We start from the raw sequence: 13,393 nt of genomic DNA on the forward strand, positions 1-13,393 counted from the left end.
ATTCATTCCTTCATAAATCTGTATTAATTCATTCCCAGTCTCCCAGAATCCAGATCATAAATGATCTGAGATTTCATTGGCCCGGGCAATATTTTATTTTATCTTCTAAGACCGTGCTCGAACACGTGTTATTTCCGATATATATGTTATCAGCATGTGTTATCATTTGAATGATAATAATGTCATGATAACATTAGATGTGATCCCATATCCCGCTAAAATGCTAAATGCATGACAAAATAAAATTTTTGTTGTTTATTGCATTGTTCAAATTGTACCTCCATAGAATAGAGATTTAACTAACTACGATTAAGACAAACACCAACATTTATGTAATAAAATCTAAAGTATAATGTTGATGACATAATTCTTAGTTTTTAATGATATATTATTATTTTTATGTTCAGTTTATCAGACATTTTTGAATAACTTACAATTGAAATCAAACATTACAATTCAATAATGTACAACGTTTTGTGTGTGTGCTTTTACCCGTGGAATGACTAGTGGGTATTCATATAATACTTAGATTCTTAGATACTTAAATAACACTTTAATACTAAGTTTGAAGTTAAACTCATTCATAACTTCTGTAGCTTATTGAATTACATAATTTAATTAGTTATTTTATGAATTTATATATATTTAATGTGAATGGATGATGCGTGTTGCAGAGTTAATATTGTTCGTGTGTAAGTATGTATTACCTACCTGAACTCTTTTGAAATATAAAATGGAGCATTTTTGTATATAACAATTATTAAGGTCTATTGATGTTTAAAGATTTTTTTTGTGTTTTAGAGTTTAATTGTAATAAACTAAAAATGGAAAACATTGAACAAAGTATGCCTGGTTGTGCGCTTAAGTGTCTTCGAAATGTTGAAGATACTTCCCAAAGTGTACACCAAGTTAAATATGGAGTGGTATGTATTTATGTTTAATATACTATTTTATATATATTACTAATTCATTTATATAACAATTATTTATGTAATATTTACTATTTAGATGTATCTATTAGGGTATTATTTATTTAATACTTAATAGAGCTTAATAATTCTTAGAAAAATACAAATAATTACTTGTAATAGCACCATAATGTGTTGAAACATTTTATGATAATAATTAATAATAAATAAAAAAATAAAATAAAAGTATTGATATACCACATCATATAAATATTTGAATTAGCATAAGTAAAAAAATTTATTTTTGTTAAAATTTAATTTTTTTTAAGGAATTTAACAAAAATTCGACTAAACATTGTTAGCTCTCGCAAATTTTTGTTTTAAATTAGTTTGTATACAAGTATAATGCATTTTAAATTTTTACTTCAAAAAATCTATGTAGTTATATTCCTAAACTCATTAAGTTAAATTGATATTTCCAAGGATACCTGTTTCAGAGTACTTTTACTAAAGTTTAGATTTTATTTTTGTTCATTATTTTATATTTTATTGTTTTTACTTTTTAGAATACTATTGGAAGGGGATTAAATAATGATATCGTACTCAAAAATTTAAATGTATCAAGAACTCATTGCCACTTACGAGTTGAAAAAAATGATTCCAAAGACATTGCATACATCAAGGACCTAGGTGTAAGTTTTTTATTGTCAAGTCTTTCAATTACACTTTATACACTTATTTTAGAAATCTTATTGAAAATTATATTTATTTTATATTTACTGTAGGTATTAGAATAACATAATTTAAATTAAATTTTTATATTTTTCATTATTCTATAGTTTTTTCTTATGCTAAAACAACTTGATAATGAACAATTTAAAAAAATTGCATCTATATTAAACTACTACATTTTATTCAAATCTATTATGCCATCAGAAATATTATGTAACTATTTTCAATAATAAAGAAAAACCAATCTAATAGCGATATTGTCGTTATTCCATTGAAAATCTAAAATATAATTAATTATTTTTACAACATTTTGTAAGTCAGCTATCATTTGGTTTATAAGCTATGACTTTTGAGATATACGTTTCTAATACTATTTATGTATGAATTCCTATAAAAATATTATATATAATAAATAGTCGACTTGGTTAATATTTATTTTATGTAAATTACTAGATTATAAAACATGGTTGAAAAATAACTCAAAATCATAATTTTTAATATTATTATAATTTTTAATCTTTAATTATACCATGATCTCTAATCTAATCATAACTGAATTATAAGCAAATTGAGATCCAAAAAAATCCTGAAAAATATATCAAAATTTACTGAATATTATTTAACACTTTTTTTTTTTTTGTAAGTTACTATTAGTCTTTTAATTTAATTAATAAATTCCATAATTATGTTAAAAATATTTATTTTAATTAATATTTATTTAATTAACAATCACTTTAATTATTTTTTCAGACATCAAATGGGACTATGGTCGGCAATATAAATTTAATTGAATTTGTAGAACATCAGTTGAATGATTTAGATATGATTGTGTTAGCTAGTGGTGACGAAGGAGTCGTTCTACAATATATTGATAAAGTAGATCATACTATCAATTTTTCAAATCTATCTGTAAGTTAAATTTTTAGTATGCATGTACATAAATATATAAATAATAGATACATATTAATAATTATGTTTATATTATGTAGAATAATCCAATCAATAATAAAAGAAAAGTACTCTGCGATGACAATTTAGATGATGAATCGACTGCAATAAAAATTCCAAAATTAAGTATGTTATTTTTGATTTCAATAACTAAGTAATTCAGATATTCTGAGAGTTGAGATTCGAATAGAAGTTATATTACATTGAATATAGTATAAAAATAACCTCATCGTATTGGACTCACGCATGGAGCACATTTTTTAAAAACCAAATTTATTTTATTGGTTTATACTGTTTATAGGTTTTTAACAAATTAAGAACAGATATATTATTAAAACAATTCTTTATTCTTTTGAAATAATTATTTCAAATTTAAATTTAGTATTCAAATCGTTAAGAGCTTAAGACATCATTTTATCAAACAAATACCTTTTGGTTATTATTTTATTTTTAACTTAAATTTTACTTTTTAAGATGGCACTATCAGAATATTTTGCTTCCATCTCACAAAAATTAAACATAGCAAAAACAGTGGGTAAGAATCGAGAATGATAAAGTGATAAGTTAAGATTTCAAATTGACTTACAATATACACTAAGGCAGTGCTTCTCAATCTGTTTAGTACTGCAACCCAAATTTCCCCCGAAAAATTTTTCGCGACCCACATTGTTTCACTTTTCAAAAAGTAGGTAATAAAAAACAAAATTTGTATTATATAAATATGTATACATTTTTATTAGGTATTTCGTAATAAATATATGACGAATTATTAGTAATCATTCACAATTCATCCAATTTCTTGGAATCTATATAATTTGAAAACATGAATTATTATTTATTACCCACGTAAAAATTGTTCGCGACCCACCAAAAATTGACTGACGACCCACCAGTGGGTCGCGACTCACACTTTGAGAAACGCTGCACTAAGGTATTGTTAATTCGAACAAGATAGGGGGAATAGGTCATTCGGAATATTCGGATTACCTATGATTTGAAAAATAAAATCAATTTTCTTGTTATTTAGATTTTGAAATTTATATTTATTTATATAAATTATTATATATATTTTTTATTTATTATTTCTTAGTTATAACTGTAGCCTTCTCAGTTCTTTTCTCGCTCAAAACATTTAGTTATGATTTATACTTTTAAGACAAAAACAACACATATACAGGGTGATTGATTTATCAAACAACACTCATTATTTAAAAAATTATTGACTTTTTCAAAATATTTTTTGACATAGTTTCAAGTTATTAAAAACCCAATGTTTTTATTAAAAAATTAATTATATAAAGTTTTATACTTTTTTGAATGACAACATAGAGTTTTAATTTCATATTCCAAAGCAGAATATTTTTTAAGTATTTTGATACATAAAAATTGAATTTAGGAGTAGTTTATGAGTTATAAGTATTTAAAGTTTAGATTGGCAAAATGTTTATCCACTACTCCGCTTGTCTAAACTTAAAATATTTATAACAGTTATAACTAATAAACTACTCGTCCTAAATGAATTTTAATGAATCAAAATACTTAGAAAAATATTCTGCTTTGGAATATGAAATTAAAGCTCTATGTTGTGGTTCAAAAAAGTAAAAAACTTAAAAAATATTTTGAAAAAAGTCAATACTTTTTTAAATAATGAGTGTTGTTGATAAAATAATCACCCTGTAGATGTAGCTTCTTTTTAAGTTGATAAATTACTCCATTGTAAACTGTCAATTATGTTTTAATTTCAAAATTTTGGAAAAGTTGTTATAAAATATCTATAGTTATCTTTTCAAAAAATATATATGACTGATATAGTCATGTTCTCACATAAAATTGGTTTGAAGTAAAGTTTAATTAAGATAGTCTAATTTTGACTATATTAAGAGTCCATTTTTATTTTCAGTTTCTTGTATATTTATTTGTAATTAATAATTTTGAAAATTAATGTCAACAATAAAAAATAAGTAATTATAAAATGAGAATAAAAGTATAACATCTAAGCTAACCACATTGTTTCCGAAATTCTATTCTTAGAACTTAATTAATTAATAATAAAACTTAAATTCAAACTGTACCTACTGTAGTCGTTTATTAAGAGGCTTCAGATCTTACATTTATTATATTTTAATGTATTGTCTATTAAAAATCTGTTATTTTATTGAACTTTATCAAAATAATTTTAAAACATTTATATATATTTCAGCTAGATACAATTTTTTTTCTGATCGTTAGTTTCTATAAAAACCAAAAATTAATATTATGATTATATCACCTAATCGTTATTAGGTTATATAATTTTCTTAATAATTTCATAAAGCCTATTTAACATTACAGTTTTAATTACAGCCAAACATTAACCCATAAATTAAAAGTATGTTGATACTTAATTTTGTGTTGCATAATTAACTATATTTTTTAACATATTAGAATTTTTAGCACTATATTTGTTATTTTATATTTATTATAATAAAATTTTAAATATAAAAAAAAAATGATTAAGATCATTCTTTTTCTATTTATCATAACCACTAACTATAGTTATTGCTCACTAATAAAAAATATAATATATGATCAAATCATCATTTACTTTATAATTTATTAAATACATGATAAACAATAAATTTAAAAAAAGGTTCATACATCTGTTTTTTGTTACAAGCTATTTTCTAAATAATATTTTCTTAAACAAATAAGTACATAACTGTATAATTTAAATTTTATATTATCTACTTAGTAAATTTTAAAACATTTTATTCATTTTTAATGATTTAATTTTCAGTTATAAATGAATCTGAACAAAACTTATCAAAGAAACCATTTTCAAATGCAAATACTAATCCATCAAATTCATTGGAAATTTTTCCCAATGTTGCTAATAATTTTGAACATGCAGAATTAAATCAATTGAAATTAGTCAATGATTTTTTCAAAAATTTTGAACATGATCAAAAGTTACCAGTTGAAAGTTCTAAAATAATTCCAAATAGTACAGAACCATCCTGTTCTAAATATAATGATAATATATGTAGTTCTGTGAAAATAAAAATAGAACCCGATGCTATAAATAATGTATTCAGCCAAGGAACATATCGCAATGAAGAAGATAGTGTAGTTTATTGTATATCAGATGAAGAAAATGATATAAATGAAAATGGCTTAGAATTTTCCAACAATAAAATTGAAAAACAGGAACAAATAAACACATCACCCCCAAAACATTCATATCCATCTACTTCAAAAATGGAAAATAATCAAAGTTTTCCAGATTTTTCAGTTCAATGTCAAAAAAATAAAATAAACAATGATGATATAGATGATGTGATTTACATACCATCCAACTTACATTCAAATAATATAAATACTTTGACGAGTTCAAGTGATAGTGAAGGTGATTACATTAGTAAATGTCCACAAATTATTGAACCTTTTCCGATGAAAGTTAATAAAAAGGGTCAAACAAAGTTACTAGTTGAAAATAAATATGTAATAAAAACTCGAGCTAAATCAGAAAAAATAATTCAGAGTAAAAAGAAAGCAGAAGAAGTAATTGTTGATCAAAATAAACAAATTATTCAAGAAAGACAAATGAGACTTAAAAAATTGGCTACAAATAGCTCAATAAATAAATCTTTAAATGTAATAAATGAAAATTCATCAGCTAATGACAATTTTATTGATAAGCCTTCAACAATTGATAGATTAAAAAAAAAAAGAAGAATATCGAGGTTGGAACAAGTTAATTACGGTGATAATTGTATTCCAAGTACATCAAAGTCTCATTCACCTATACTAAAGGTTGAAAAAAAAGTTGGATTTAATTGTCAAGGAATGACATCGACCATAAACAATCAAATAGAACAATTCTCATACTCTGATAGTAAAAATACAGGTTCTTCAACTACAAAAAATATCAAACCAATTAATTTAATTTTTTTTGATACACTTAGTAAAATATGTAAATGGAATGCAGTGTGGTTGTATGTAAGTTACATTTAAAAAAAAATAATTTACATATTTCTATGCAAGTTTTTATTAAATTTATTTTGGTATTTTAAATAGGAGGAAAAATTTAATGATGCTTCTCCACCATTGGTAAAAAATATATTCAAAATGAAAGAACAATTTGATACTCCGTCTGAATATTCTGCTACAATGAACTCAGTGTTGTTCTATGAAATTTGGTCAAAAATAAGCGAATCATACCATATGGTACTTAGTAGAAACCCTAATTTGGAGCAATCTATTTTTGGAAAATCTTCAAAGAAGTATGAATATTACTTTTCAATTTATATAATGTCAACATTTTGTTATGGTTTAATATAATATTTAAGTAAATAAATATCATGTTTATTCTCTAATGATAATGAAAATTATAATTTTAAATGTATATTTGATATTGATAAATTTATCATTCTATTTTAACCTAGTACAGACAATTTCATATATTAATCATTATAATATTTATGTCATTTAATATTTTGAATAATATTTCTCTTTTAAGATAATGTTCATAATGTTCATTAGTTTCTTGATTATTCTAAAAAAATCTTGTACATAAATTTATATTTTTTAAATGTATATAACATGCCTTATAATTTGTGACAATTCAAAAAATTTGTGTAAGACACCAATTTCTTGTTACAGTTGTCATGATCACTAAACAATTACAAGGTAAAATTATTGGTAAAAAGTTATTTCATATTGAAGTTCTTAGCTTGCCCCTAGCACCCGATTATTTATATAATTATGTTGCCATACTTACCTTATTATACAATTTCTTAGATAAATATGTAATGATGAATGCATTGTATTTAAAACATTGTGTATGTTTTTTATGGTATATGTGTGTGCGGCTGGTTGGTGGAGATGATGAAATAGTATAATTATAAATTTCTGTTTGTACCATTAACAGCATCGTGGATGCTTGTCATCAAGCTATTTCAATAATCATGTGTATAGCCCATTGAATATTTTTTCTCGAATGGGTTAGTGCAGTGTTTCCCAAATAATGGGTCTTGATCCACTACCAAGCCATGAGAATATAATACTGCGTTGCAAAATTTAATAAAATTATCATATTTTTTTATTTATAATTTTATTTGATAATTTGAATTATATACAATATAGTATAATTATTACATTATTGTTACAAATTAACGCTTCAATTTTATTAAGAAATTCTATTTAGACATTCAAATGTGTTTTATTTTGACTTTTTTTACACAATGATAAATGTAAAATATTTTGGTGGGTCAAGAAAGAGGAAAATATTAATTATTGGGCCAGCTCAAACAAGAGTTTGGGAAACGCTACACTATTTTTACGAGAATGATAACATATAAGTTATATATTAAATAAAACCAATATTGGTTTATAGTTGTTTATAGTAGTATCAGCAGGCAAGAAAAATTAATTTTTGTAAATTTAGCTCATAATATTATGAACAACTAATTACTTCTTATATCGACTTAATTCAGTAGCCACTAGATGTATACATTAACAATCTATCTGCATGCAATATGGATGATCTTTTTTTATTTTGCATGATATATATAAGCAATTTTAATATAATTTATATTTTCTAGAAATTTACCTCTTCCTATGTTTGATATTCAATCTGTCAATAAAGAATTTTCCTCATCAGTGCCAGCATTAAAATCTATTAATCAACCATTATGGTGTTTAAAATGTATAGGTAAGGGTCATTATTATTATTATTACCTATAATACAAAATATGCTTAGATGTTATTTGTATTTATTAATTACTACATTAAAGTTCCTAAGTACTTAATTAAAAAATAAATTATACAAATACAATAGAAACAATTTGAATAACTTATGTTAAATTAATCATCTCCAGTTATAGAAAGTGTATCTCTTATCATGATTTATTTCAAACTTAATTTTTAGTAATTGTATTGGTAGACTGCCTGAGAAAAAATTGCCAACTTATAGTTTGTATGACGAAATATAATAGAAAAAGTTTGTTTTATGCCAATTATCAAATGCAGCTTAAACTGCTCTATTTAATTATTATTATTGTATTTCTTAAAAAATCTGAAATTTTCATCATAATCGATCAATACATTGTATTTTATATACTGTATAGATTATATTTTTAATATTCGCCTATTTTTTTTTTCTTTAGGAACAAACAAGAACATTGCAACTTTAATGGTATCAAGAAATTCACTCAAGGGATCTTTGTGTATTGTTATAGTACAGTCAAATTGCTTTGGAATAGATGCTGTTAGAAATCAAAAACCTACTAAATCTAAAAATATTTTTTTTGCTTATGTTAATATGACTAAAAAAATTGGTAAATAATTTTGAATTTAAAATAATAACTAAATTGAGTACATTTTAATTTAAATTTTTTAGGGAATCATTCAAATTCACAATTTTACATAGAACTAATTGTTACAAAAAAGACTGAAAATATTCCGAATGGAACACATATTCACTTGATGGTAAAGGCTAAGAATTAATTAATATTTAATTTCATTATTGATTAATATATTTTTGGCCCCACTGGGTATACATAATATATTCAATTTAATTTGTTTACTTCCACATAAATATGAACATATAAAATAATTAAGAGCAATTGTAAAATTGTTCAAATGTTCAGGTTTTAAGCATATTTAGAAAATTGAACAACAACTATTCATTCAATTTGTGAGAAATAATAAAATTAAAACTTTGTTTATTTTTTATTATTTTAAACCAACACAATATTCACACAAAATATTTTAATCATGGTTAATTTAATAAACTGTATTATTAATTTTAGGATATTTTTTATTTACACTCAGAACTACGTTTATTTCAAGCTATCCATAATGTGACAAAATCTTCACTATGCAAGGCACTCATCACTCCACAATTTCATAATTACTCTATTGATTCTTCTAAAGCAATTTCTAAAAGCTTTAACATAAATGTAAATAATTCATCATTTAAGTTAACTGATTATATTTATTATATTTTATTTTATTTTATTGTGGTAATGATTTTGTTTAGAGTTTATTATTGAATAATAGTCAAAAAGAAGCTGTGAAAATGGCTGTAACAATTTGTAATTCTGTTGAACCAAATGTTGGTTTGATAATTGGACCTCCTGGTACAGGAAAGACAAATGTTATCTGTAATATTATTTTAACTTTAATGTCCAAACAATTGGCCAAGACTAAACCTAAACTTCTAATATGTGCACCTTCTAATGAAGCTGCTGATGTAATAGTAAGACGAATAATAGAAATTAAAAAGGATTTAAAATGTAAGTTTCTATCTAGTTTATTTTATAGGATAAAAATATATCTTCAATTTTCATTATTTATTTCAGATGAATCACAATTTAATGTGGTACGAGTGGGTAGTGGACAAAAATATGATCCAAATTCTCCTATTGTCAATGTTATGCTGGATACTGTGATCAAACAAAAAATGGGAAATCTTTCAAATGAAGCTGATGTAAAATACAAATATATTGATATTATAAAATTTGATTTTTGAAATTATTTAGCATTTATTATTGTTTTATTAGCAACAAGGTCAATCAAACAATTTGTTCATGTATACCAATAAGAAAGATCTTGAAAATGAAGTACTTATAAATACTGAAGTTATTGTGACAACATTAAACTCCTGTTTTTCCAAAACAATGGAGGAGGCCTTCAAGCCCTCAAATCCTAAGTAAATTAATTTTTTTCTTATTTGAATAGTTATTTATTTATTTTATTTATTTTTATAGGTCATTGAATAGTCATCATTTTACTGCTTGTATAGTAGATGAAGCTGGACAATCTATAGAACCTCTCATTTTTGTTCCGATATTACTTGGTATTGATAAACTGATTTTGGTTGGAGATGATAAACAACTTCAACCCTTAGTAAAAAGCAAGGTAAATAAAATAAATTAATACATTTATCGCAAAATTTTATTAAAAGATATAAATATTTAAAGAATAATAATTATGTATTTTTCTTAAAAACTATTTTACTCAACTTATACAACATAATTTAAATTAAATGTTTTAGGTGGCTAAAGATAATGGTCTTGGTGTTTCTCTTTTCAAACGACTAAAGACTTGGTTTGAACATAAGCGTTCTACACGGAAAAGTTTTCCTGTTACAATGTTAAATACTCAATATCGAATGCATCATGAAATTTGTTTATTTCCATCGACATACTTTTATAAAGGTTTAATTAAAACTGCACCATCTGTCAAAATGAGAAAGCAGCTATCATTTCATCCATACATGATCCTAGAACATGAATGCCTGCAAGATAATGCTGGGTATAGTATATAGTATATTTCATACATTTTGAAAAATTGTCTGATTAAAAATTATTATATTAAGTGAGGTAAATATTGGAGAAGCAAATATGATTGTAAGTTTGGTAGAAATTTTACTCAACTCTGAATGTCAATCATTAACTATTGCTGTCTTAACACCTTACCATAAACAGAGAGAGCAAATAAATATGTTACTGAGAAAAAAGTAAGAAGTTTAATTTTGTTTATTTAAATTCTCTATTAAAATAAGTGTTTTTAAAGGAAGATCTCATTAAACGTCAATACAATAGATTCATTTCAAGGTGGAGAATGTGATGTGTTATTGATATCAACAGTTCGTACTAATGGAGTTGGATTTATGGACGATATTTGTCGATTGAATGTTGCTTTAACACGAGCTAGGCAATCATTAATAATATGTGGAAACTTTATGTCTTTGAGAGTAAGATATTTTTATAAAATTATTATTTTTTGTCTTAACAAATTAACAGTAGTTTCTGTAATCCTTCAGCTACACGATAATCATTTCCTAACAGTAATCCAAATGATTTTATTTTTGATAGTAATGAGCAGTTATCTTATAAATTCACTAAATTCAACTGACAATCCTGATAAATCAATTAAAAATTATTTCCAAATATTGTAGGACTATTATACATTACAGGAAACAATATTATAAATCATTACAGGAAAAATAAAATAATAGATCATCATTGATGATGTTTGTTAACTCCAATAGTTTAACAACCCTTCATATGTAAAGGATTACACAAACTACTTTATTTATGTACTAATATTTGTATATACATAAGTATAAATATATTTATAGGGAGAACAAGTATGGTCTGATTTATTAGAAGATGCAAGAAAACGTAAATTAATTAAGAAAGTATCAAAAAAAGTCATAACTAATTCAAGGGTTTTGCTTGCTATGATAAAAATTTAATTATATTTGATATGTCTAGTATTTATTACAACCTTAAATATCAATATAATATTTTAATATTTTAATATTATATGAAATTGTTTTTCTCAACCCTATTTTCTGAATTTGTTTATAATTTATTAAATTTGTTATATCAAGAAATATTTTGATGATGTAATAATTACTAGGTACCTGAATAAAAGGTATATTTTCAAGAATATACCAATGATGTTTTATTTTTATTTTAAATATAAACAAAACGGATCTAAGTATATATACAATTATATTTATTTTATTACACTGATTTTATGTCCATTTTAATATTGTATGCATGTACACATTTACCTTAAATTTGATTTTGCTACTACTTGTTAAATATGCATTTTTTGTGTGTTTTTTTTTATTGATTTTTAATTATTCTGCATTCAAAATGTTTCAGAGTAAAGTTATTAATAAATCCTAATTAAATTATAAACTTTATATTGGAACGAGTAGTTTCCTAGTTATTAAAATGTTTGTACTAAAGATAATAGTTCTTAAAAATCGTTTTACAATAGTATAAAATACACGTACTATTGGAACTAATATTTATGATACTTAGGTTGTTTTTACAAATTATTTATGTTGATAGATTAATATTTTCAAATTCACCATAGATCACATAGTATCTTATTAACCTAAACCGTGGCCTTTTATTCTGAGAACACAAAGTTAAATAACTCAAAAACTACTCATTATAATTTTAATACATCAAGTTTTTAAGGCCATAGGATAATCCTTCAGTGGTACAAAAAATCTTAAGAATTTGAAAATATGGTCTTTCAGTACTTTCAAAGATTCCAAAAATCAGATTTTAAGTAACTTCATTATTAAAGAAAAAAAGGGGTAAGCATGCTTGGTGAATCACTCTGACACTCTGTGTCTGTATATATTATGTAAGTATTAAATTTTAAAGGACAATGTTTATACAAAAAAATGTATTCATTACATTTCTTAGTTATTTGATGGATCAAAGTATACCTTGACAATTATTTGATAAAAAATAATTATTTTTTTCAAGTTAATTTCGGTAGATTAGCTCCAGAAACAATCAACTGATAACTTAATGGGCCTGTGAAATAAGATATAGTGCTATATATAAATAGCTCAAAGAGAATAAAAATATTTAAAAATTTTACGATGTATAGGAAATGTTTGGGTACATAAATATTTAGAGAACATTTCAAATGTACATAGTGCAGATATTAAAAGGTATTCAAACTGCACGTCACATCTCCTATAAGTAAATCATCGCGAGAGTTGGCGAATAAGGAATAACTAATAAGGGAGCTGTGTCTAACCGTAAAATCAACATTAATGTACCTATATGTCTTGTATACAATTAATATAAATATTATTTATTATAATTATTGAAACGATTACGAAACACTTCATGTGACCATTTGAAGCTGTATTTCTTATACTAAAGTCATTGTTATTATCTGCACCCATATTGGCCGTATTCTATCCGTATTGTTTCAGTTTTTTAATAAATAATTTAGGAGCCGACTAAATATTGGTAAACACAATAACGAAGCCATGG

The 13,393-nt window shown here is 23.8% G+C and overlaps 1 protein-coding gene across 5 annotated transcripts; it reads left to right on the top strand.

Moving 5' to 3' along the window:
• The first annotated feature begins 204 nt into the window (after positions 1-204).
• Positions 205-12,029, top strand: LOC107163270 (uncharacterized). 5 transcript variants are annotated; one of them, XM_089220468.1, is made up of 20 exons: positions 205-332; positions 408-692; positions 802-923; positions 1,475-1,600; positions 2,391-2,549; positions 2,630-2,714; positions 5,365-6,566; positions 6,645-6,850; positions 8,171-8,280; positions 8,735-8,905; positions 8,968-9,056; positions 9,380-9,529; positions 9,610-9,865; positions 9,932-10,059; positions 10,133-10,281; positions 10,340-10,490; positions 10,627-10,886; positions 10,951-11,091; positions 11,148-11,328; positions 11,716-12,029. In XM_089220468.1, the coding sequence occupies exons 3-20, from the start codon at positions 825-827 to the stop codon at positions 11,830-11,832; spliced, it is 3,780 nt and encodes a 1,259-aa protein (XP_089076594.1). In that variant the 5' UTR covers positions 205-332; positions 408-692; positions 802-824; the 3' UTR covers positions 11,833-12,029. The 5 variants fall into 5 exon arrangements, with proteins under 5 accessions (XP_089076594.1, XP_089076592.1, XP_089076596.1 ...); XM_089220466.1 differs by having other exon boundaries at positions 408-506; XM_089220470.1 differs by having other exon boundaries at positions 222-696.
• The last annotated feature ends 1,364 nt before the right edge of the window (positions 12,030-13,393 follow it).

Source organism: Diuraphis noxia, unplaced genomic scaffold (genome assembly GCF_037042655.1).
Source record: "Diuraphis noxia isolate RWA-SAM2 unplaced genomic scaffold, SU_Dnox_SAM2 contig0002, whole genome shotgun sequence".
NCBI classification, from domain to species: Eukaryota; Metazoa; Arthropoda; class Insecta; order Hemiptera; family Aphididae; genus Diuraphis; species Diuraphis noxia.